This window comes from Aulonocara sp. 'chitande type north' Nkhata Bay, linkage group LG4, assembly GCF_057382095.1.
Source record: "Aulonocara sp. 'chitande type north' Nkhata Bay isolate Kocher_YH1m ecotype deep benthic linkage group LG4, A_spYH_male_GT1.1, whole genome shotgun sequence".
Classification (NCBI taxonomy): domain Eukaryota; kingdom Metazoa; phylum Chordata; class Actinopteri; order Cichliformes; family Cichlidae; genus Aulonocara; species Aulonocara sp. 'chitande type north' Nkhata Bay.
In genome coordinates, this window is record NC_141347.1 from 22,166,683 (window position 1) to 22,194,088 (window position 27,406).

Here is a 27,406-nt window from a genome sequence, read left to right on the forward strand (position 1 = left end):
AAGATTACGCTGTCGTAAGCACACTCTCTTTCTCGGGTCTTTCTCGCTTCAGAATTACTGATTCTGTTCGCCATATGGAGCCAAAATGGCCGCCTGGGTGCTTCGGAGGTCCCTGCATTCCGGGCCTAATGCTGCACAGCTGGTGTGGGATGGTGTTTAATGAAAAATGCTCTCTTTGATGGGCCCTGCAGTAAGGATTAGTTTATGATCAACACCACCTTAGGTCAGCTTCCTGCTAGGCAAGCACAAGATTATGAGCGATTTCGCAACCGTGGGTCCAGCTTCTAAGGCGGCGAACGAACGAATATGACAGAGAGAAAGTAAAAAAGCACAAAAGCAAGAAAAGAAGATGGATAGTCGATGGAAGATTTCATTGAAGTACTTCCTGGTGCGTTAGGAATAGTAAAAAGCAATGCTGAACAATGGCTCTATTGAAATGCTGCGGTTTTCTCTCTACAACTGACCTTGCACATTTCAAAACAGTATATTCCATGATGATAAGTGGGTTACCCCAAAGACCCAAAAGTACAAATAGTTTTGATTTTGACAGCACTTATTGCCCAACTTTTTGTTTAGGCATATTCGGTTGATTTGATTGAGCAGTTCAGGGAAATCTGTCCTTAGGGTCAGATAACATTGGCCCATTTGTATTCTTAGCCAAATGCTCCGACATTTAAAACAGTTTCCCAGACTCGCTGCAGCCACAAACGTTCTAGACATTACCTGACCAAATGTAAGCAGTCAGGACTGGACACTGAGCAGTTTTTAACATGCCAGCTTTCTAGTTCGAAGTCTGATGTCCGAGTGAGCCTGTGACAACAGATCGAGAATTCACAGAAAGCAAGTGGACGCCGCGTGTCCCGCCTCCTGCGCGTTTTGCCCATGCAGTACTCTCACCTCAACCAAACTGCTCTGCAGCAATGAGAACGTGCTTGGAGTGAATGTCCCCCATTATGAAAGGGCAACTTCGTGCAATGTTCAGACTAAATACCCAGGGTTGTTGGATAAAATCTCCTAATAGCAGGAGATGAGGTGCCTACCAAAGATTTTAAAGACTTCGTTGTTACACCAGAAACTTTGCTAGAGCAACAAATCAGGTTCAGTAGATCTAACAGCTGATGTGAAAATGAGAATCACTCTTTTTAACACTCAGCCTCCAAAACAAAGCTTCTGCATCCCATCTTTCTTGACTTCAGGTACTGTTTTTAAGCACAAGGCTTCTATGAAACCCCCTCTCTTTTATACAGGTATACAACCTCTTCAGTTCATCCTCTTTTTCTCAAATTCACTGTTTAAATTATTCGAGATGTTCTGTTGCTGCTTTTAATGTTTTCCCAGGTTGTTTTCTTCTTTGACTTTTGGAAAACATGCAGATTCCCCACACCTCCTTAACCTTTACTACTCCAGGCATTCCAGTATTCATTCACCCAGTCAAAACAGAGTTAAAAACCCATATCTTATACTTTCTCACCTTCTCATGTGCAGCATCCTTCTCCTGCTGGTGGTTTCTCTCGAGCCGGTCCAGGGATGCCTGCTTGTCCAGGGTTGCTCTTTGCTTTTCCTCCTCCTGGAGCAACGCCATCTCGGCCAGCTGCTGCTTATGCTGGGCATGGGCCTTCTTGAGGTCCTCACGTAGCTCTGACAACTGGGCCTCCAAATCTGCAATTGTCTGGACAGAGATAAAAAGAAACCTGCTGAATTAAGTAAATTAAAATTAATGTCCAGTAATTTTTCCCCTCTATGTGTAGAAGGCCTTCTGCTCAGGCTCACACTGCATTTTGCAAAGGTGATTACTTTCAGATTTGCTGAGGTCATTATTTGAAGCTTTGGCCATGTTCAATATGAGTGTCCCACCATTGTAACACTAAACAAAAAAATAAAAAGTCCACATTTTAAGTACAGGTTTCTTGTATTTCTGTTTACTGAGAATTGCATATTGAGGGTTTTTTACCATCTGTGTTGTCATGGTCCTGGATCTTAGACCCAGGGTTTAGAATTTTTGTGGGTTCATGACTGCTTTTGGTTTTGGGAATGAATTGTGTTTGAGTTTTATTGTTTGTTTCTTTTGTAACACCGGCTGTACTGTTGATACTTTTGCTTGATGTCATTTATATCTTCCAACAGAGCGTGTGCGTCTTGGTGAGGCAGTTTTTAGTGAGTTCCCCTTTGTGCTCCATTCTGTTCCAGTCAGTGTTTTTCTCCTTCAGTGTCAAATTCAATTCAATTTTATTTCACAACAACAGCTGCATCAAGGCACTTTATATTGACTTTGCATTAATGGAGAGAAAACTCCAACCCCAACAATCCGATGGAATCCTGTGAGCAAGGATTTGGCAAAAGGGGGAAGGAAAAACTCCCTTTTAATAAGAAGAAACCTTCAGCAGAACCAGGCGCACGGAGCCATCCGCCATGCGATGAAGCCCTTACCCCTCTCTCGACCTCTCTCAGCCTTGACTTTGCTCCGAAGAACGTTTTAATAGCACTGCCAGTGAGAGTCAACATTACATAGTAAGAATGCTAATAAGTACAACCCTCCACGGCCCATGAAACACCAGAAATAGACTGGTCTGACATGCTGTGAAGCTGCATCTCAAGAGTTTGGGAGATGTCAAAAGGAGAAGATAAGTCTACTGTTTTGTCAAACCTACATCACATATTTGGGATGATGGAGACTATCTGCAAGAAATACGGGTGGGGGACTTTACATTGAAATGCGCCTTATATCCTTACAGGTACTTGAGTTAGCTGTATTCACATACATTCAATACTGTAAACAGCAATGGACAGAAAAAAATAAAACACCTCGCAGGCATATTGTAATCATTTTACACAAATTACAAGCAATGAGTAAAGCGCATTGTAGTTAAGTGTAGGTGGATCTAAGATGAATTGCAGTGTTTCACACTTCCCTACCTGTATTGCATGTATTCCCCAGCTATTGCACATCCTCATTACTCTCCTTGGCTTTTTTCTTTTTACCGGTACTCCTCTTACTGTGGTTTGCACTGTGCGCTCAGGCTCCTGCCCCCTCCCGCTCCTCAAAAGCCTGGGCATCCCAGGACAACGCCACGTTAAGGCAATCAGACAGAAAGCGTCTGAAGTCTTTTTTAGCGGGCACTGGGGAGACTTCAAAGCAGTGTCACAAAAACAGGCAGATGTTGTGGCTGTGTTTCACTCGCTTCTACATTGGCACGAGCACACACACACACACAGATCCATTTGCACACATACAGACACACACATGCCTACACAGAGAAGCAGCCACACATGGCACACTGTCACACACATAGGTTGCCATGCAGCGCATTCAGAGAGAGAGAATGTGAGGTAAAACAAACAAACGCATGCACTCCTCTGCGTCCCACTCTTCTGTCTCTCAATATTACCAGTCTCACTGCTCCTCTAGTGCCTTCTTCAAGTGCAAGCAGCTATGAGATCTGAGCCCTCAAGAGTCTTTAATGTATAATTCTCTCTTTAACAAATGTTGGGAATGTGTCCTCCAAAAAAAAATCTTTTAATAAGTTAGAACATAATCTACCAGAACAGAGACATTGGCAATGACACTTCAGGAACTTAAGAGGCCAAAAGTGCATGTTTTCATTGGGGGGAGCGAACACAGTCGCTTCAAGAGGGCACGTGTTAGCAGGCTGATGGGGAGCTCTGTGAAGGAGCAGCTCTTGGTAACAATAGAAGAGTGTCAGATGAAATACTGGGTCAAACCGTGTCAGCTAGGATGACAAAACACTGGCAAAACAACCTCAGGGAGAGTGGTTAAGGACTGAATAAGAGTTCAATCAAGGGAAAATATCACAGTCAAGTGAGGATCAGTCTTAAGACTTTATCAACACTTATAAAGATTGTATTAAGATTCTCTAAAATCCTCTACGAGACCACAACTAACTGCTTTTTCTCCTACTCTCCACTAAACTGCACAGTGACAACCCCGCACAGCTAGGATGAGCAGTGATTCTTCTGTGAAGAAAACAAAATGAAATGAAGAAATGCATAATAAACGATGGGTATCTGTGAATATGCTTTATCACGATTTCACAAAACAGAAAACAAAATAATGAGGAAAAACGTGCAATCAGTTCAGTATATCTAACATTAATTGAGTCTCAACAGATTAGCATAATTACTCCGCTGGTATGCCAATTAGGCTCTTTTAGAGACTTTAATGTCAGATGTTAAATATGAAATGAGACTGTAACTGTAACCAGAGCCCGACCCTCATTTAAGTCGGCCGGTATCACAGGACGATAGGGACTCAAAGGTACAGTGCCAGAGTGTGTTAGATGGACCAAAATATGAAATTAAAGAACATAATGCAGAAAGATACAGATGGTGCTATCACAGAATCACATAGTCGGTCTAGACCAGTTCTACTCTATAGTTACTGTATACTGTTGTAGCACAATTAGCATTAGAGCTAAGAAAATGATGGAGGAGAGAAATCTGTTTGCCCATTATCAAGGGACCATGACAAAACCCTTTTCAGATACAGCTGTAACTAATAACAGCCGGTACATACTGGTACATACTAGCTTTATGTATTACAGTTACACCTAAATGTAACAGAGCTATAATTATTCTTAGCAGATTCACCTTTATGTTCCTGCAGATTGAACTCGTGAGCTGTGATAACAACGCAGGAAGTTGTTTTCATGATTTCCGAACTCTGAGAATTCAGAAAGTATCCACTTGCAAGGTCGAGAATAGCACAAGAACCACGCTGGAGGCATTTCTAATTAATGCCCTCGTCAACAATGTGAGCACTACCCCGTTTAGAGGCACCGCATCTCGACTCGCATCCTACAAGTGAGGTCTATAGTTTAACATTCTGACTGCAGGCAAAAATATTTATCTCTGCGCATACAGCTGGCAATATCCTATCTTATTCTATTCATGCAATATTAAGTTAACAGTTTCTTTTTTATGATGAATTTCTGTATCCACAGCTTTCTGACAGAATTTCAAAGGCAATTCTTTGGTAATAAAGGTGACAGGGTTGCATAATGTGATGTATAATGTATAATGCATATTATTTACATATAAACACAAACAGAGTGCGAGAGATTTTTACTGAAACAGAGCTCGACGAAGTTTTGAAAATTTCACTTTCAGCGTGACGGTAACAAGTTTTGCCAAAGATGCATGCAGCGATCTCGACAATATATCACGACTATAACAACGCTTTTGGTTCATCGCTCAGAATTCTGGACTCTGGCATCATGTCGGGGTATGAACATAAATATATGGCGTCCTTCAAGGCGGTTTGGGTTAGAAGCGCCGACTGTTCACTTAACATCTAATTTAGTATCTCAGAATTTTGTAGTTGAACAGGATAACTGAAGCTGTTTGTTTCATCAGTGAGTGCTCATAATCTTTCGACTTGCGTAACTCTAAAAAGTGTTGTATGCAAATCCCCCCAAAAAACTAACCTACAAATATTATAAACAACAGAATAACTCTGCAAAGTATAAAGTCAAGTAGGACACACGCATGCACTGACGTGTGACATTTGACTCTTATAGGCAATTAAAATGTGTAGCTGAATTGTGTAATGAATGATTCGCTGTTGTCAGGCAGATAACGTGTGTGGCTGGAATCCAACATGTGATGTATGCACATAATAAATGGCTTTGGGGTTTGAAAGGGGAGCATGTTGTAACACTCCACACATCACAGAACATCAGCATTCGCTGATGACTTGAGGCATGATCAATAGCTCCCCAGTGAAAAACAAAAATCAGCTGAGTTCTAACATAAATACTCCCCCGTGAGAAAACGTGATGAAATCTGTTGAGAAAAACACAAACACAATGACACCTCAACTCAGGAGGATATTCACGTGCCACTGAAATCAGCGTGTAACAAAGATTTACCCGACAACACCCGGGGACCAATCATTTCCTGAATGACAACATGGAAGGATTGAAACAACAAATGAGCCCCCCACCCCCCTTCCACACACACACACACACACACACACACACACACACACACACACACACACACACACACACACACACACACACACACTTCTAACTGCACTTTCTTGTTCTCTTGATTTTTTTACCTTTGACTCAGCCTGTCATCACCCTGTTCATTTGACTCATTTTAATCACGTATTTGGGAATGAAGCGCTTTGAAAAATTGACAGCATCATTATTTAGTCCATTACGGCCCAGAAGAAAGACCCCGCAAGACTCGCGCTCTCTCCCCCATGCTGTTTGAAGTCCAGATGGTGGTACGTTCCTTTATAAAAAAAACACAATTATTCGGGAAAATAATACCCATAAAATGAGTTTTGAGGGGCAGGTGGAAAAAATATGAACGATGGGGTTTTGCATAGAACAAACAATCCTGATGTTTGCAGAGAAGAAAAAAAAGAAACACACATACAAACACAAACTTCCAATTAATTTATAATGCTGGCCCTAGTTTTTGAAGTCAAACTCTTACTAATGTTTAACAATTGAAAAGCTTCGCAGGAAAAAAAAAAGAATCAAAATAAACAGAAATGAATAAAAAAATAAATTATCGCAAATGTGATAGCACACAATAGCACACACAACAACATACTGAAATGTTCTGCGGTAAAATCCAATACTTGTTTGTTTTCTTTTATTATGGATATTTTACTGTTTAGAGGTACAAAATAGTAAGTTTTAGTAAGTATATAAACACACACACACTGCTAGAGTCTCCAGAATGGAAGCGAGAAAGTCCATGCCATCATTATTTGTGCTGCTTCGTCCTTTGGGGGGCATTAATCAGCTAACAAAACACGCTATGGGCAAACATGTTTCACCAGCAAGACATTTCATCAATTTAATGGTTCAACCAGCTCAAAATCTCTAGTTCATTCTGTAATGAGAACATTGAACCATGTTACTTTTTCCCCTCTCTTTTACAATATTTTCTCTTTAGAAATCCCGTGATTATAAAAGACTGATATGTAAACGTGTAAACAATGATAACTCCTTGCATATGATCGTCCTTTACGCAAACGTAGCCCCGATAACGCCGCTGACTTGCGACTACATAGTGGAAGAATCCAGAGTTTCCTGGATGATAAACTCTGGTGGGATGAGGACAGTGTGTCCCTGTGTGAGTCGACTCACTGGCTCTGCTTCTCAAACACAAGCCAAGAGACAGGAATGCTATTTATTAGTGTCCCACCACATCAAGGGGATGAGTGGGCATTACTCACCCTGAGAGTGTGTGTGACAGACATTAGCTGTTCTCTGTCCTTGCCAACTTTTTTTTAGCTGCAACTGTCCTTCCACTGATTCAAGGAAGACTAAGAGAAAGTGAGAAGAGCTAGGCAGAAAAAAACAGGGGCTTGAGACCTATTGCCACAGCAAGCCTTTGAGCTATCTGTTATGATATGATGATGTTGTGACTGTCGCTTGATGATATTATGGTCCACTGTTGTCTGAGGGGGAGCTCGGCAACACAAAAAAAGAATGAGGTGTAACATGTCCTGCAAGGAATTGCTCCATACTGTCTGCATGCAACAAAAATAAAAAGTTTTTTAAAATTAAATTCTTATATCACAACTTTCACACATTGTTTTTTTTAAAAGAGACGCATGTAAACAGCCACGTGATATCAGTGTGGCAGAGCTCTAAGTGGAAAAACACAGCTACAGCACTGCAGTTGTGTTTAATAATAAGTATGTATATAATAGGCATATTTTTAATACATATGGGCTGACAGTCTGCCAGCTTGTGGCTCTTTTTTAACAGCAAACAGCACATCTGTGCATCTGCTCTCACACAGGAAGTCAAACCAGCTCACCCCCCCCTCACAAACCATCAGTTATCCATCTTTCCGAGGCCTGAGTGAAAAATCCTGATTTCTGACGCTTTAACATCTGACATTAGGCAGGCGACTGATGTCTGCTGAAAATGCTGCAGGAGCAAACAGGAACTGAGAATATGAAATGAGGACTGGGGAAGTTTGCTTTTTGCTTTTTTGCTGAGATTGTGTGACTGACATTAGCTGAGATTGTGAGATTTGTCAAACTGCACGTCATGTTGACACAAGCAGGGCGACATGCTATCAGTGGAAGTGTCCTGTGGTGACGGCATCTAAAGAAACATCTCAGGTTTTTTTTGGTTAGTCTTTTGACACAGCTTCCAGCCTTGAAGATGGTTTATATTGCAATAACTTGGCTACTGTAGAAGTATACTGATATGGCTAAAAGATATACGGGGTCGAGAAAATAAAAGTTATAGTAAACAAATCCGAGCGTATCCTAAATATGGATTCATTTTCAAACTAAGTGGGAGCACTGCATCTAGTTTTAATGTTAAAACTCAAACCGTAGACACAGGATAAACTGATCAAATTTGTCTAATTGGGGAGGCTCAGGTGTATATTACTCCTTAAAGCATAACACTGCTGCATATTAGCTTTTACTAGGTATAAACTATTTCATTCTTATTGCATTTAAAGTTATTGTTGTCGTGTGAGGACAAAAACTAACCAGAAAATTGTCTAGGTTTGATTTCCTCGCCATTCGCGATGAGTGACCAGAGTCGGTGTGAGGAAATTCGGTCCACAAACGTAACAAAAGTCTCTCTGGGCTCCCATCGTCAGCTAACTGCCAATATACAAAATTCTCTACATGCCAATGTTCATTTCATCAAGAAGCTTGAAGAGTCAAATACAAACCCCAGCTGGGGGCTGGTTTGTCGAATGGCTCCCCACAGAGCTCCAGTCTTGCCCAGGCTGGAGAGAGGCGAAGACAGTGCGTGATGGGGTCTGAGATGAAACCCTGCTGCTTTGGTTAAATGGTGACCACATAGTCTCTCAGTTGTCAGGGATATCCGTTAATATAGACCCAAAATGTCATACACTCATTGTGGCTGACCATGCTGCAATAAGAGAATAATCGCTGTTTTCCGGAGGGTGATAGCTACCTGTGGTGAAAGGAGAATGGCAGGCAGAAAAATTCACTTTGGTGGGACTAAAAAGCGCTTTACAGGGCGTCCACAATTATCTAAAACACAAATTCAAACCATGGTTGTGGAATAAAAGCTAGGCACTCAACAGCGTTGATTTCTTCCCCTTTACATAGATACCTGTGGGTCTTTTGGATTTTTGGTCTTTACACTTTACACAAAGCCTGCTGCGATAAAAAGTGAGTTAAAATACAACGGGGAAATCGTTTGAAGTTGGGACGGTGCCATTCTGCGTTTTGTTCATTCCATTTCTAAAAAACTTTTTTGTCGCGCGCAACGTTGCTTCAAAACAGATTTTCTAATTCAAACGGCAGCATGTACGATCTTCTGTGTTCTTGCGCTGAACATACGGTTTCTAAAATTATTCGTGCCGCACGTCAATATATGTCTTGCTTCAAATAAAAAAGTATCTCAACCTGCTGTGCTTTTGAAACCCCAGGAAAACGTCAATGAGCAAAATACAAAATGGTTGTCCACGGGAGACCGGCGGGTCAGCGCGTGTGTGTGTGCGTGCGAGTGCGTGGATCAGTGGAGACCCCCTACCTGGGCATCGCGCTTCCTCCACTCCTGGGTGTGCTGCTGGTGCTGTTGTAGGGCGGCCCTGGCCTGCCTCTCCAGGCTGCTCACCTCCCGCTGGTGCTCCTGGACCAGGCTGTCCTTTTCCGCGCTGTGCTGCTGCTGTAGCCGCGTCCTCTCCTGCTCGTGCTGCATACGCTGCTCAGCCATCTGATTGGACAAGCAGGCAAAGAGAGACTTCATCAGCCAACACACACTCAGAGCAACCCTGTCGTCATGACAACTTGTCCATCCACCGATCCATCCATCCTTTCTTCGTCCTATTCCGTCAAACCCTCTTCCTGCACCCAAGAACCCCCGTGCGTGTGCCAAGCCAAATTTGGCGAAATTGGTAGGAAAGTGCGGGGAGGGGGGAAAAAAGCGAGAAAAGTTTTGCCGCTTCCTCACGTCGTCAGAGGACGACATGATGTGATGTGTTTACATCTGGCTCGCTCCCCCCGCCCTCCCGCCTCTCCTGCCAATTGTACAGACTGGCCCTCCACGTCCCACTCCTCTTTCTTCAAATCTGTCCCCCTCGCCTTATTCTGGGATCGGCATATAAAAGAGCTGCGAGTTTGGGCTATGCAAGCAAGCTGGTAGGGGTTAGCCATCTGGCTGCAGCAACTACCCAATGCCCCATGCTATGCGCCTGACAGCATGTGAAAATCGGCTTAGGCAATGACTATGATGATTACTATAAACCCAAATTAGAAAAAAAAATGGAAAGAGAGGTGAAAGGAGAAGGTGCTAAAATATTCTTGGTACTGTATTATAATCTATGAATGAATTTAACTGACAGAAAATGCGCATATTAATGAAAATCAATTCCATTTTCTCAAAATGTAAATATCTATGCCACCAGAATGTAACTGAGGTTTATACTGCTAATGCAGTCAGCGTGTAGTAAGAACCTGCACCAACCATTCAATAAGAAGGCGTGGTTAGCAGTTAAAAACACCACAGCAAAGCCTTTAGTCTCAGCAGAGCTGCAATCACCTACACATAATACAGCAGAGCAAAATAAAACACTTCTAATGGGACGCAAAGCCCCAATTTTTCAGGGCTTAATCATCCTGTCAGCTGAACCAAGTCTGTATTCCATCTTGGCTGTAAGCGGAGTCACCTGCTGAGAGGTGAGCCTTGCCAGTGAAGCTCCCAGCCCCAAGCCCCCAAGCCTTTCCCAGGCTCCGTTCCGTTCCCACTCCCCCATGGCGGGGAGACAAGTGACCCCCACACCATCCCACCGTGCAGGCCCAGTCGGAGCCCTGAAAGGACAGCAGGGGCTTGGGGCCCATTTGCCTCCCTGCTTTGAAGCTAATCCCCCGCACATTGTGCATGACGGCACCCTACCTGGCCTGCCAGAGAAGCGGAGATCAACGGCCTCTGTGCCCGCTGCCTGCTCTATCCATGGTTATATCTTCCAACGTTGCCTGCTATTCAGAGCAGGTGATGAATGAGGGGCTATCTACAGGAAGCTGGATTCCATCCCTGGCACTGAGACGAAGGCCACAATAGAAACTTGATTTAGACAGCCAAGAATGTATTCCTCTACTTTTGGGAGAACTTCAACTTCAACCTCAGCAAATAGCAATCAAAGGATCACTGAATAAAAATGGATTTTATCTCTGAGGCTTAGTTGATGGCATGGCAGAAGTAAACAATTACACACACCCTCAGGATAACCTCACACACATGCCATTTTTCAGAACAGATCAGGACAGCAGGCAGGCAAACACCACACGAAACAAGCGCAACATGTTTCACATGCTGCCGATGATGATGTCTACAGAAAATTCTAGTGACAACTTGCACCGCCTTCACCTCCTTTCCCATTTAACAAAATAACACATGCAAATCAGATCCACAGCTAGAATGCATTGTCCCACACGAAGAGTCAGAATCATACAGCTGTACATTTTAGAGCTGAGGGATTGAGCAGCGCGCAGCTGCTTCAAGAACTCCCCAGCAGGTAAGAGAAAGTGGCGGAGGACGTCCTGACTTACTGTTCCTTTCTGCTCAGACTCTCGGCCCATGGGGGGAGGTTTGGAGGAAAGAGGGGATCTCGGGAGAAATTAGGATAAAGAATTGGGCAAGATGGTGGAAAAATCTTTTTAGAAAAGCACGGAGAGGAGATGACAGAGAGCAGACATAGCAAGGAGCCTGGCTGTAACATCACGTAGCGCCACTGTGGACTAGAGGATGCTGGATGCTGTGGTTCTTAAAGGGACCGGCATGGTGCTTATGAGGGAAGACTGAAACGGGTATGGCACAGCTGGGTGCCGTAGATACAGAGTGAGTCGGGTGTTACTGCACAGCACGACTCCCGTCAGCCTGGACTGACATGGTTGTGTATGTGTGTGAGCTGCATGCCTTCAAGCAGGACAGTGAGGTAATAGGCTTCTTTCAACCCTGGGGAGGGAAATCTGAAAATGTTTGGAAAGGCGGAGGGGAGAGGAGGGAGGAAAGCAGAGTAGAACAGAAGGCCTGTCTGGTCTCAGCAGGGGAGAATGGGGTGCATGAAGGCGGGTGGAGAGAGACTGAGGAACAGAAAAAAAAAGACACCTTCAATCTCACTACAGGTTTGTACTGCAACTGGCCACTCTATTTATTGCTGATATATGTGTTCAATATACGTATCGTCTTGTACATCTACATGTAATTTTGCCTCTGCACACAGAGGATTTTAAATTGACCATTTAAGATGTGACTCAAGTGCAGACTTTCACTTAAATCAAAGAGTTCAACAAAATTATCGCATTCACAGCCATTTTTATATGTTTTCCTTTGTTATTATACGACAAATCAAGCAGGTGGAATTGAACTTGGATTCGGTAGCTGTTCACTGATTCTGAATGACAAAGGTCATGGTTAGGGTTAGGCTGAAAGCCCCCAGAAAAGCTCCAGAGAGATCGCAAAAACTGCAGAAGTGGCCAAATCAGCAATCAGGTAGAAATAAGGAATGCGCTGCCCAGCTCAGCATCACCAAAAGAATTAAAAGACCATAGAAGACAATTAAAGTGGATGATTGTAGAATTCTCTCTTTGGTGAAGAAAAACCTTTCACAATGTCAACCCATATCAGGAACAGACTTGAAAAGCTATGTGTATTATTGCCAAAGTCTACAGCCAAGAACTTACAAAAAGGTGCAACCCACTCATTACACTCAAGAACAAGACGGCTAGATTAGAGTTAGCAAGAAAAAAAATGTAAGACTCCGGATACTTCTGGGAAAAAAAAAATGGATACAATTTGGGCAAGATCAACATGTACCAGAATGAAGGTACGAGAAACAAATGTAGAAGAAGAGAAAAAGCTCATGACCTAAAACATACACATCATCTATCAAAGATGGTGGAGGAAGTGTCGTAGCATGGGCATGTATGGCCGAGCTAGAACTAGCAGGCATGTATGACCAAGTATAACCATGCATATTCATGTATGGCAGTGTAACTACGTCACTAGTGTTTATTGGTCATATGTCTGCTGATAGAAGTAGCAAGATGACATGGATGATGAACCAAAGTATACTGCAAAAGCAACCACAGAGGTCCTGTTCTTCAATGGCCAAGTCATTTACCTGATCTCAACCCAAAAGAGCTATTTTTCTGTTGTTGAAAATGAAACTGAATGTAGAGAGACCCACACACAAGCAGCATCTAATAACAGCTGCAGTAAAGGCCTATCAGGGGATCGCAAGGGAGGTTAGTGATGTTCATGGGTTTAAGACTTTAGGCAATCACTGACCGCAAAGGATTTTCATTTCATTTCAGTTTTAAAAACAATTTTTGTATTAAAAATTATCCTAGTTTGTGAAATGGAGAACTGTTTATTACATAAAAGACCGAAATTCCTGAACAGCTAATGCAATACTTTTATTATTATTTTATCACTGGCTAGAAAAAACATTTTTGCTCCCAAATAAACTTTGATAAGTGTTTTTTTCCCTCCTGTATGATATACTTTTACCAAATTCTTGCAGCTACACATTCTCCCATAGATCTCAACATATTCACTGACACCAATATCACCGGTCGACTTGTACAATAAACCAGCCTGCTTTAGTATTTATTGTTCCAACCTAACATCTGAAGAAAGAGGCCGGTTGTGTATTTAAACTCTCAAGGTCGCGATGAGCCGTTTAATCTTGATACGTCTCCCAGACTGTAAGAGGAAGAGCTCTGTCAGAAACCACGATGTCTGATTGCCTTGGGGGTCAAGTGGAAAACAACTCCTTCGCACACAGATCCCCCCCCGAAGCTGCACTGGAGGGAGTGTTCTTTTGTGAACATCTGAATGAACTACCTTGACCCCAGAAATCTTGTGACACCAGCTTTTCTAGAGTGAAAACACAATGTACTCTCACACAGACACGAGAGAAAGGAAACAAGTCAAGAATGTGGAGTTGCTTCAAAACAATATATAACGCATGTCTAACATTAAGCGGCTGGTCACAGAGTAGCTCATGAATAATAACATGCCTAGGTGTAAAAACACCCCCCCTCCAAACTCTTTGTAGCAAATCTCAGCTCTCATATCAAAATCATAACAGAGACAGGTCCATTGTTTTCATGTATGTTTTATCTTTAAGACAAAAGCCTTTCTGATGTGCCGCTAACCCTATGTGGCTGTCTTCAACTGTCAACTGCACCCCCACTCAGCGTGGCAGTGGCTGATAATCGTCACTTCAATATTTCCTGCAAACCTTTGATCGTTTACCCGTTAGTTATGACTTCTCAGAACAATACGCTGTAGCTGGCATTCAAAACACTGATAAATCTTTGCATTTACTGGATGGTTACATGGGGATGACAGTGTCTTTTAGATGCAAATGCAATCTGTTTAATGGTTTAACCAGCAGTGTCTATTTATATGACGATTTATCGTTGCAGCAGCCAGTGAAGCGCTTTATTTCCCGGCCCTTTCTTCAGTTTCCGGGGATGTTTTGAAAAATATTTCAACACACTGTAGTCTTTATATTTAAGTGGTTTTAAAATATGCTATTTTTTAACATTTTATTTTATAAATGCCATTCTAATTACAAACCCAACTGTTCAGCCATGGAGCAAATCGATAATGAAGCACAGTTTCTCCATTCCTTAGATATAAGACTGGCCTCATATCCCCCCCATTTACAGCGATCTACAGCAAATTACACGCAACGTAAACTCCATCTGGCCTGGAAATGAGTGTAAGCATGCTTATTAACACAAAGGTTGAGTGCTATTTGGTGCCTGGAAAGCAATCATGTTGTGGATATAGATGAGGAAAAAAGAGATGTCACAGCCGTTAGTAATATCCACGCCCAAAACAAGCGTAGTGTCACATGGTCATAAAGTCTCGTATGGAGTAATTTAGATAGTTTATTTTTTATTTGGTATATAAATACTGTTTACATTTGTTACAGTAACAGAAATAAAAGTGACGCTCTCTGCCTCCTACAGTAAGATCAGCCGCCAACACTAATATCGGCTCCTGCGGTTTAATTGAATCTGCTGCGTCTCTATCAGCGAGCCAGATTTCAAATGGGTTGTGAAAATGGTTTCTCGACTCTTAATTGAAGAAGAGTGAGTGAGATGGGGTGATAAGCGAGCTACACATCTTCTATGCAGATTGCGTTACTTTTCAATTGGCCACGTTTAAGATATTTATTGAGCCGGAATCTAAGCTTAATCTAAAACATGCCCCTTATCATGAGAAATTAATCAGACGGAACAGATGGGGAGGAATAACAAGACTGCTCCAAATGGATGTCAGTCGCCCGTTAGCTGTCTCCAATAGACCGAGTGCTCGCTGATAATAGAGTGAAGATAACACGATGATGGCGATGACGGAGATGAGCACAGAAGTCAAGAACAATTGCACAGTGAGTTAGAAACTCGCAGACCTGCTGCTCGAACTTCTGTCTGAGGTCGTCGAGTTGCTGCGAGAACTCTTTGGCCTGCTTCTCCCTGAGGGACCTGGAGCGCTTCAGGTCCTCCTCTACCTTCTCCATCTAAAGGCATCAGAAGAATCCAGCACATAAGTTCATTAATTAGTACACAAGCATAAGGCTGGTCATATACATATATGTATATTTAGAAATATCTCTGCAGAATCGCAAGTACAGTAAATCTCATACACCAAACTACCAGAATAACACCTGGGATCTGCAGGAAAGTGAGGCTCCGGGAATATTTGTCTTTTAATTGGAGATTAATGAAGTGCCACTGAGAAAGAACACAACGAATTCCTGTGATGATGCTGGAATGATGCTGATATATAAATCTACTCAAACTGAAATCTAAATAATTTGCACTGTTACGCAAGCAGTTCACATAAAAATTTATAAGCCTTTGTCTTTGTGTTTTCGTGGAAAAAGGGATTCCGCAGTATTTACCCTATACTCTACTTCCCCACACTCTACCTTTTTCCGATTTTCCTGTTCAGGTGACGGTATATGGAACGCCAGGACTGCCATAATGAATTAATTAAATACACCATTAAATAATTAATTAAATGTGGCAATAATTAATTAAAATTGGAATTAATTAATTAAATAAATAGTTATGACACATGTAATTAATTAATTATTGACACATTTAATTAATTATTTATGTATTTCACATTTTAATTAATTATTGACACATTTAATTAATTAATTATTGACACATTTAATTAATTATTTATGTATTTCACATTTTAATTAATTATTGACACATTTAATTAATTATTGACACATTTAATTAATTATTTAATGATATATTTATTTATTTCATTTTGGCAGTCCTGACGCCTGGCTCTCGTCATGAAATAATTTTATCTGTCAGCCTCACCCATCAAACTCAGGGGGCGGGGTTAACGCTGCCCATGCAGCTTCTCTAACATTTGATTGGTTGCCGTGCAAAGTAAGTCAAAACAGGTCGATCCTAGATAATCGATTGCTTGTGCAGACTTGGGGCAGCCAGTTATCCCAGAATGCAGATCAAATCACAGGCCGTTTTTCTGTCACCAGCTACACTTTTAACAGTGTTTTAGCCGCGAATGTCGGTATGTCTGGTCAGGTTGTCAACATAGAACATGTTTGCAAAAGTGCTCAGATGTTTTCAGAGATTTCACTAGCTCTGCTAACAGTTAGCATGCAGAGCGCACCGAGGGGGTTACATTAACCGGTTTGTTTACATATTCCACTCTCCGTGTTCCACATGTTGCATTCGCAGATTCTCATTTTCACCGAACGATCGTCTCTTTCCGCCTGGTCTTGTGTCTCTGTGCTTCTGTAACATAAAGAACGAGCTGACATTTTTCTCACGAAACCAGCGATCAGCTCAGCAGACCCTCAGTTTACCTGCATGCATCCTCCTCCTCATCTGTCAGCTGTTTAACACCTGCTGCTAATTCAAGAAACACGCCTAGTTACCTGGTGATAGTCACAGTTTAACTGCACAAGATAAGTAAATATAGTATTTTCCCCGAGCGCAGAGCTGCTGGAGCTTGTTTCCTTACAGAGCACTTTATAGGCGAACAGCTTCATCAGCGGCTGATGTCCAATCACCAGCACACAGCTTTCAAACCTCAGCTGAGTTTTAGCTCTCAGTGGTTAAACGCTGGACTTCATTCACTCAGGTTCTGTCTGTCGGGTCACGTTTACTTCGCTGTTTTATTTACAACTGAGCAAATCGGTTTGGCTGAGGTTAAAGTTACGTTTCATAACTGCATAGTTTCACAGACGTTTAATGAACCACTGGCACATGTGTTAGACTGAACTATCATCTAAATATCATCTGTTTTTTAATAGTTATTCAACTGTATTCTAAGCACCAGCTGTCTGTTAGAATGTGATTTTTTTTCTCTCTCTCTGTTGGCAGAGGTATAAAAATGCGCAGGAAAATCTGACGTGCATGGCAAACTTCACCGACGATATTTAGGGAGGAATAAACACACATCAAACATAAATGAACCATTTGCCTGTCTCCATAATTGAGAGCATTTTCTCTTCTTATGTCAACACTCTCTCTCTCTCTCTCTCTTTTTTTTTTTTTTTTTTTTTTTTTTTGCTTTTTCGGTCATGTTATGTTTACCTGTCAAAGGCTTGTTACAAACTATGAAACACATTGTGCAGACTTCTGGATGTTAGAAGAAAACGAATACTGCTCATGAATGAGACTAAAGGCAGGAAGGTGTCCTTTAAAACTAAACATGTTAATAGGACCTCCCTGTTTATATCATAGTTTATGATATAGCACGTGTATTTCAGTAATAGCCTGCTGAGGCCACTATACGTGCTGGCCTCATATCAAATGTGAAGGCAGACTGAGTCTATGTTTGACGTTTGTTTATATCTAATCTTCCTTTTCAAACATTTAAACAGCAGCGAGTCTGCAGCTGAGGGAATACAAATTCAAATTGTCGGAACAGGTTTGCTCGTTTCTTGGATTCATTTGGTGATTTATTAAATGTATAACTGTGTGGTGGGGCGTGGTCTGCGGTGCCGTGCAGGGAGGGCGGACGCACCTGCACGGCATCCTTAATCACGCCCGCCTAGTTAAAAACACGGGGACTGAGGGGTTTGGGGGTGTTGTGGTGTGGTGAGATGTAAATAAAGATGACTCTGAACGTTGCTCCGTGGTCCCGCCGTGTCTTATTCACGCCACATTGGTGCCGAAACCCAGGAGGCAGCACGGCGGGTCCATATCGGAGCCAGGGAATGGAGGAGCTGGCCCAGAGGGTGGCCGAAATGGCGGCCGCCCAGCGGGAGCAGGCGGCGGAGGTGCGTCGCCAGCAGGAAGAGCTGCAGGACCAGTCCGAGCGGCACCTGGAAAGGATTGGGGAGCTGGCGGCGCTGCTCTGGGCCTGGGCGCCACCCCCACAGGTGTGTCCCGAGGACAGTGAAGCGGTGGAGGAGCCGCGTGAGGCACCTCAGCAGCCGGAGGTGGCAGACGAGGCGCGCGGGGATCTGCGCCTGCTGGAGGAGGGGGAACAGCCAGGTGAAGGGCTGCTCCTGCCGGGAGTGGTGGATGAGCCGCTCCAACCGGAGGCGGCAGACGAGGTGCGCGAGGGTCTGCGCCGGTTGGAGAAAGAGGAGCTGCACGAGGGGCTGCTCGAGCCGGGAGTGGCGGCGGAGGGAGCAGTAGTGACGGAGGAGTCGCGCTATGGGCTGCTCCAGCAGGGAGCGACAGCGGTGACGGAGGGGCCGCGCAAGGAGCTGGAGGTCCCAGTGCCAGGGGAGCTTGCTCGAGTGGAACTGGCGAGCGAGGCGGGCGCCACGCTTGAGATCGCCGTGCTCGCCAGAACGGCCTCACCACCACCAGAGGCCTGTACACGCCACACCTCTGCCCAGCCACCTGTGAGCTGGGGCTCACGCTTGTGCCGGCCGCGCCGGGTGCACCTGTCACGTGTCCGACTTCCGAACCAGCTTTGCCTGCGCCGCTGGATTCGCGGGCGGCCGCCTGAACTCGCACCTCCCCGTCGCTTGGCCGGGGCCTGGGGGTGCCAGCTGTCCGGGCTGATTCCCTCTCCCACTGGCGGTGGGGGAGTAGGTTCGGCCGGATGGCTCCCCGGCCTCAATCGGGCGATGGGGGTATGTGGTGGGGCGTGGTCTGCGGTGCCGTGCAGGGAGGGCGGACGCACCTGCACGGCATCCTTAATCACGCCCGCCTAGTTAAAAACACGGGGACTGAGGGGTTTGGGGGTGTTGTGGTGTGGTGAGATGTAAATAAAGATGACTCTGAACGTTGCTCCGTGGTCCCGCCGTGTCTTATTCACGCCACAAACTGTTATTCTAATCTGCTGCTGAGTCTCTTACACTTTTCTTTATGCTGTATATTTTCACGTCTCTGGAATAGTTGGCAGTTAGATAGTCAGCTGGGAAACTTTGTGTTAACTCATGGAGCTGAGGATATCGTGGATATGCTGACCTCGCTGCGTGGTGTACAGAGCGAGGTCAGCATGATTAATATTCACAATAAAAATATTAGCCGAACATCATGAAGTCTGTATGTGTTTCATAGTGTCGAACAACCTTTGTACAGTTAAAGCCAGCAGTTACTACATGACGGAAACACCAACGTTATCTCTTTTATGTGTTTATACACAGGTCACGCTGATTACTGAACAAAAACCCAAAGATCAGATGTTAAACAGATTTATTTGCTCTCTCCTCCTTAAACATGTTTTTAATGTTAGTTATAATTCAGAATTGGCGACTGAAACACGTAGGACACATAAGAACATCAGGAAATAAAACACCGATAAATATAACCTCAGTAAAAGAAGTCAGCGGGGGTTACTACAGCTGTGTACCGGGGCCTGCGCTTTGTCGGTGGGATTGCTTGCGAGGCGAGCGGGTCTATCCCATGCTTTGCCGTGAGACTGGGACGACATCTCCGAAATCATCGAAACACTTTTGCAAAGAGGCTGTATCTTGACAAACCGACCAGACACATGAAGATTAAACCACTACATTCTCGGCTAAAAAAATATTAAAACGGTATTTGGTAACACACAAACAGGGTTTTTCAAAGCTCAGTTCTGTTAGCTTTCTGTTGTGTGCTAGAAACAATGGCCACCAGGCCAAAGCAATGGTTTTGACTCGATCAGCGTTAACCCCGCCCCCTGAGTTTGATGGGTGAGGCTGACAGATAAAATTATTTCATGATGAGAGCCAGGCGTCAGGACTGCCAAAATGAAATAAATAAATATATCATTAAATAATTAATTAAATGTGTCAATAATTAATTAAATGTGTCAATAATTAATTAAAATGTGAAATACATAAATAATTAATTAAATATGTCAATAATTAATTAATTAAATGTGTCAATAATTAATTAAAACGTGAAATACATAAATAATTAATTAAATGTGTCAATAATTAATTAATTACATATATCATAACTATTTATTTAATTAATTAATTCCAATTTTAATTAATTATTGACACATTTAATTAATTATTTAATGGTGTATTTAATTAATTCATTATGGCAGTCCTGGCGTTCCATAACGGTAATCAGCAACAATTGGAAATGCAATTTACTCAAACGCCTCTGTATTTGGGCTACGCTGTGTGTAACGCTCAGGAAATGCAAAATGTGTTTTGATTAATCCATTTAAAATGCCGAAGCCTCCTTTGAACTATGCGCGCAACAGAGATTTGATTCTGCGTGGTGCTTCTTCTTCTTCTTTTTTTTTTTTTTTTTTAATCAAAATAGGGCAGACTCTTTCCTTTAAAGTGAGCTCTAAAAGTGAGATGCTGATTTTAAAACGAGAGACAGACAGAGAGAGGAAGGGGGTGATACAGATAATCCATTAGATACAACTCTATCTGCAGACAGAGAAAGAGAGAGAAGATGACGAGAGGATGGATGGGTGATGGAAGGAAGGAAGGAAGGGGGGGGGGGGGGAGGAGAGTAAAAACATCTTTTGAAGTTCTTTCTGCAACATTAAAGCCTTAGCCGGAGAACGTGATGCAGCGATGAACAAGTGGGGTGGGGAGGAAAAGAAGAGGAAAGAGGGGGGGGTGAGGATGACAGAGATGCAGGAGAGACTGCTCCCCTCTCCCATGGCTTTGATGTGGGCTGAGGATAAAGTCAGATTGGAGATCAGGATGCCAAGGGGGGGCTCAACGGGAAAAGAAAGAATGAGCAACAGGATGGAAGGATGAGAACATCAGAAAAGAGTAGCAGGATGAAGTGGCGCACCGATATAGACATTTTCCAAGGCATCGCTCGCCACACATGTGGCCTTGAATTCAAGTAGCAAGAACAAGAATGAAAGAAGGCAAACAAAAGTTCTGTCTTCCTGTGCAAATATTTAAAAATATTCAGTGTTGTGGCACCGATCCAAAAGAGTCTACTCGCAATAACGCAAAAACTTCAAGAAAGTCCCAGCTTCGACAACACCTGAATATGCTTTATTACTTGAATGGGATCTTCTTCCTTTTTTCTGCTCAGATGCATCAGATGCAAGCAGCACACTTTCTTTCTTCTTCTTCTTCTTCGCTTTTTGAAATACAAGAGGGTATTTTAAATTCAGGCTTGGGAAATAACGTTTAGTTTGTTTGCCCACGAATATCCCAAACTCCCACTCAGACATAATAATGATTAGCCATTTAAAATACATAAATAAAAATAACCAGCAACTAAAACTTAATAATCTCTCCAGCATTGGGCCCTTTAAAACATTTAGGACCACACTCGGTGCAGCCTGGTCAATACTGCACACACGCAGTAAATGCTTGACAAAAGCGCCTATAGCTAAACTGACTAGTAAAACAGCATCAGAAGTTTTCGAGCCGAGTGCGTATCGATCGGAAGTCTCTCCCAATAAGCAGCAGCCCACGCAGCGAGGCAGCGCTGATCGCGAGGCAGGCCCGACGTACTAATTAGTCTGCTTGCTTAATGCGGCGACCTGCTCTCCTCTGGAACCTGACCAGCCTACGTCACGCCCACTGACAAGAAGAGAGTTCACTGTGCGATAGCGGTGAAGTGAATACACCTGCTTAATGAGCGGGATTACAAATAATTACATTCATCTGGAATGACTGGATGGCTCAAAAAAGGGCCTGAGGGTGATAATGTTCTTGGCTCTTGCATATAGATTTTTCAGTGTAAGAGCAAAGGTGCTGGAAAAATGATGCCTTGCAGAATATGTTCTCTGTGGTTAGGCTGAAAAAATATAAAGAGCATGTGTGTGTGTGCCCATTGTTCTGGTTATTGCCAAGCAGGCAGCTCACTCCGCTTGCGGTACAGCAAACCTGACACAGGGTTACAGTTAAAGTGTGTCTGCATGTGTAAACACTAATCTGTTCTGGCACACAACAGGAAACACAAACATTGCACAAGAGGAATGTGCAGTCCTCGCATGAATATGGATGCATTCGTGTAACAGAAAACAGGTGTGCGTGGATGCCAGCCCGTGTTCGCTCGCATGCATTGTGATTACGGCGCGCGCTGATGTGCGTCATCGGACCTGCAGTTTCATGTCAGCGTAGGCCTTCTCAGAGCTGAGCTCCACCTGTTTCTTGAACTGCTCCAGCGCCATATCTGCCTGCTGGATGTGGTGTCTTTGGCTCTCCCTGGCTCTGTCCAGCTGGCTCTCCTTCTCCCTTCAAACCAAACACACACAAATGAACACACACTACATAGCCATAGAAACACAATTGCAGACAAGAAATCCAGAAATAGTTAAGAAAGAAAGTAAACTTTTATTTTTGTAGAACTTCTCAAAACAGTAGTTTCATAGTAAAAGACAGAGAACGAAGATAGACCTTAGAAGCAGAAAATCATCACTGTTCTTTTTGCATACACTCTATCAGGTTTGGTTGACCCTTTAAAACCTGAACTGTGAAATAATTGCCATATTATTTTGCAAAATTCTAATTGTTTGAAAATAGAGTATTTATGGAACCTGAGGACAAATTAACAAACGATTAAATAATGACATATTAATTTGCATATATGAGTTTTAATTTGCTACAGCTGACAATTTTTGCAATTTAATGATTATAAATGTATTGTGAAGTTTATTTAGGTTCACTGATAATATAGAAGTTTTAAAAACTCAGCAACACTCATGTATCAAACACGATAGACTGAGCTTTAATGTGGTGCTTTCTCTCGACATCAAAGAGTGAAATATTCAACAAACAACAAGTTTCTTTCCCATGTTGAACGATGTGTGAAGACTTTCCATGATCCTTCATTATCGTTCACCCTGTTTTAAATTAAAATAAGTCACTTTGTGCATGCGGTATAGCCTCGCTCATCGGAATGCGTGGCTGTATCTCCCAGGCAGGCGTGCCGATGCTACTGCCGGTAAATGTCAGGTCACAGTCTTCCAAGAGGAGAGGGACTGACAGGCACACTGAGAGGGATGGCCTCATACTGAGAACTGTCAGAGCCCAGCCAACAGGCCCAGCCGCAACATCATATAAAATGTAGCTGTCAAGCTTAACGCACAGAAGGTAGGTGGGGAAGGGAGTGTGTCTGGGCGGAGGGATACAGAGTAGAAAAAAATGACAGCGCTAGAAGCCAGGGAAGTGTGTGAAGGTGTTATTTTTGTAAACAGCTTTTAAATTTCTGTCCATCCATCCACTACACCTGCTTATGCGGGAGGGTAGAGCTGGGCAGGAGACACGTGACACCACGAACAGGCTGTCAGTCAATCACGAAACTGACACCAGACAAAGTTGCTGCTGACATTCAAACCTGGAGATGCAAATGAACCGAAATATTTTTGGAGCCAGGCTAAACTTCTTGCTCTAAATTTGCACCTCTTTGCATATTTTTTGGTTTATTAACCGATTTAAAAAAAAAAAACTGAAATAAAGGCAGACATAAGAAAATACACAGCTATATGAAAAATATTAAAAACTAAAAAATTACTAAAGAATTAAAAATAAATATACAACAGACTAGTTGACACACGTTTGCTATTATTATATGATTCTATACTCAATATTGTGATGACAAAACTCTGTTGTCACCAATGACTTCGACTCAGACTTGACTGTGAAAAATAATGCGCAAAAGCACGCACATCTGTTCTGCCACCTCCAAGTGTTTGTCACATGATACCCACAGTAGATTTCGAAGTGTTGGAATTTGGCAGATTCACTCATCTCTTGCATGACACTTCTTGATGAAACCATGTTGACAAAATCCAACCAAAAAAACCCCCCACAAACCTGGAAAATATTATCCCCTTACACTCGTATAACGTTCGTATTTTAATGACGCCACACGTGCTCCTCACATGTGTGGCGTGCACGAATATAGTCTGAATAAACAACTTAAGAATTGCGCACCCAGGTTTAAAAACACCAAAAAACAGATCATAATAATTTAACGACAGCATCTGTTATCCATGTACAGTGCATAAATGGGACTTTGCTAAAAACAGAATTGCGTGAATTGATTTAATTTTCACAAAAAGTAACACTAAATGTGCAACTACAACAACGGGTACATGGACTGCAGCTACTATTTCAACCCTTCAAGATGCTTCATCTGATTCAAGCACAAAGAGCACGATATCAGGGGGGACAGTACGACTGACTGTGCACTTTTTCCTCTTTACAGTGTGCCTTATGCAGTGCTTTGAGTATAAGTGAATGTGTGGCTGTGTTTTTCTGCTCCCTTGTAAATTGCTACTCTAAGAGGGTATGGATAATTATTCCCTCTGGACAGACAAGCAGCAGCGAGAATGAAATTCTGGCCAGTGGGACTTTAAACCAATTAGAAGTACAACTATTACTAAATTACAACAGGCACACATCGGGTGGTGGTGGTAGGGGGAGGCACTATGCTCCGTGCATTTATCTGTACTTCACAAAGCAGGAAGGCTGTCAAAAGCAGCATGATTATGAGCATCCATGCACAACTTAAAAAATAAATTAAATGAAAAATTGGAAGTACATCTAAAGAAAGGCATATAGTGGTTTGCAGCTTTGTAAAGTGGTTAATCTCTTCCTGTAATCAAAGAAACAACTTTAGGTGTTTATAAAGACAGAACTGAAACTGAGGCGATAAAACCCCCCCAGCAAAAACAGAGGAGGCAATAAAATAAAAAAAATTAAAAAAACAAAACAGCAGAGAACAAAAGCAGAGGATTGAGAAAGGAATGTGCAAGCTTTCTCTCCTCTTTATAGAGTTCTGTCTCTTTGTAATTTTGGTTTCTCTCATGTTGGACATCAAACGACAAAGTGTTTTTTTTTTTTTTTGCCTCTTTCCCAATTTTGTGTACTCTGTAATTATTAATCAGTCTCGTTGCACGACTGCCTTCCGGACTCAGACAGACACAAAGGATATGTGGGGAGACTGAGATGGAAAAAAGAGAAAAAAAAGAGGAAAAGAGAGAGGAAGATGGAAAAATGGATGTCACAGAAATAGCAAGTTTTTTTTAAAACTTCCAAGAGGAGAGCGTAGAGAGAGAGAGGGAGAAAAGAATTGGGTGTGTGTCTCGCTTGAGAGACAACTGAGCCTGCGCGTGCGTGCGTGCTCACGTGCGTGTACAGAGGCCTTTGTTCATGAGCCACAATCCCAAACTCTCTGCGTGACTGACAACTCTACTCAAGGAGTGCACTATGAGTAAGTTGGAGCTGGCTGCTGGGCCTATACCTCAGAGAATACACAGGAAGAAAAAAAAGTGACTGTAGCTAACTTCAAGTATGTGACAGATTGAAACATATTATGCTCTTAAGCTGAGGAGAGCAGGTGAACGCTTGGCCTCTTCGGGGAATCTCGGGAGCATAACTGAGTGTGTATGTGTGCGCACGTGTGAACGTGTGTGGTCACTACAGCGGTAGACAGCGTGTCACCATCAATAACAGAGCAACGAGGGTGAGATGAGAGGACAGCGAAAAAGGAGTCAAGGAGGCCTGGCAGAGAGAAATGGAGAGGGAAAGGGAAGGAGAGGGGTGCCAGCGCCAGGGCGGCCTGTTGGCTTTAAATGGATCTCTGGTCAGAAAAGTGGAAGGAGAGGAGGCTCAAATTAAAGATGTGCCTTCGCTAAAGAGGAAGTCCTCTTATCCCTCAATCCTTAAACAGCTGTTTAAAGGGGAGGAAGAGAGGGCGGCAAAGAGAGAAGAGTGTTTGTGTACTAGAGAGGGTGAAGGAGCTTCCGCCATCCAGCCGCCTGGCAGACAGGAGGGGTGCGGGGATGCCGGCATATTCCGGACTCCTCTGACCACACGGTGCCACGTGCCGCCTGTGTGAGTGCGCGAGCACATGGCGGATACACAATGAAGTTACTGTATATAGGCTCACGCATGCAGTTGACACAAAAGCACCCGCTGACGTCTGTGCACAAAGACGAAACTCTTAATTGCTTATGCAAATATTCTTTTCATGTAAGCAAGAGCATTTAAGAATTGTATGGGCTGTGATGTGGGTGGAGCAGCACATGGAAAAGACTGACAAACAGACCAGAATGCACGCTTACATATGGATGCCGCTGGTCTCTAGCATAAAAAGCCAGAGAGTCAGTGTGAGTGTGTGTTTGTGTGTGTGTGTGAGAGAGAGAGCCAAGTGCATGTGAGTGCCTCCACATCTGCGTCTGTGAGCTCATCCAAACGGAATGATAACGAATCCACAGACACATCAAAGGGGCTCGGAGAAAAAAAGCGAGAGCACATAAAAAGAGAGAAAATGCAAAACTGAAATATTCAGCGCCCTCTGAAGAAAAAATAAAACAGGCTTGGTTTTCATCTGCATCCCCAGAGAAAGAGAAAGGGAGAGAGAGTGGGAAAAAAAAGAAGAAGACAGAAACAGACACAGAATAAGAGACAGACCACAAATAAGTGAACACAAAAGAGAGATAGCACAAGGGCAAGAAAATATTAAAGGCAGAAAGGGTAGAAAAGAGGGAATAGAAAACAGAGCATCGTCGAGCTGGATGGCTTTAAAGCCAACCTACAGTTCTGGCCTTGTTTATGAGCAGCATTTCACTTTAATAAATTAAACAAAAAAAACAGCCACAAACGTAAAGAGCACAGCCCTCCGCCTACAGTGGCATCTACACATGTAGTCGTCCGCGTGCCTGCAGGGAACAGCTGCCTCGGTAGCATCTTTAAAGACATGACTGTTGACCTTTATTTTTTTAATTTAAGCCCCAACCTTCTAGCAGTTTGCCAAACCCCAAAGATTTTGTGGCAAAACGATGAATCAAAGATGCAACAACTAAGTTGAATAATCAAAAGAACAACAAGCGGTTGCTCAAAGGCAACCGCTTTCCAGTTTTTCTCAGTCAAGCTGAATATGAATTTGTGGAGCAAAAATAAGACACATCAATTGGCCAGTGGAGATGCTACATTTTGAATATATTTCAGTATTTTCTGATATATCTTAGACCAGATCAGTCACAGAAATACGCGACAATGCAATAACTAAGTAGCTGAT

At 43.0% G+C, this 27,406-nt stretch overlaps 1 protein-coding gene across 7 annotated transcripts in view; it reads right to left on the bottom strand.

Moving 5' to 3' along the window:
* cep112 (centrosomal protein 112) overlaps positions 1 to 27,406 on the bottom strand; it is a 134,684-nt gene that overhangs the window by 49,369 nt on the left and 57,909 nt on the right. For 4 of the 7 annotated variants that reach the window (XM_086289153.1, XM_086289149.1, XM_086289147.1 and 1 more), the window contains 4 exons: positions 22,479 to 22,614; positions 15,415 to 15,522; positions 9,519 to 9,701; positions 1,472 to 1,669 (listed from right to left, as the gene is read on the bottom strand). In XM_086289153.1, coding sequence (XP_086145279.1) covers positions 1,472 to 1,669; positions 9,519 to 9,701; positions 15,415 to 15,522; positions 22,479 to 22,614 — 625 coding nt within the window. The remainder of the gene's footprint in view (positions 1 to 1,471; positions 1,670 to 9,518; positions 9,702 to 15,414; positions 15,523 to 22,478; positions 22,615 to 27,406) is intronic. The other 3 variants (XM_086289151.1, XM_086289154.1, XM_086289152.1) reach the window with 3 other exon arrangements.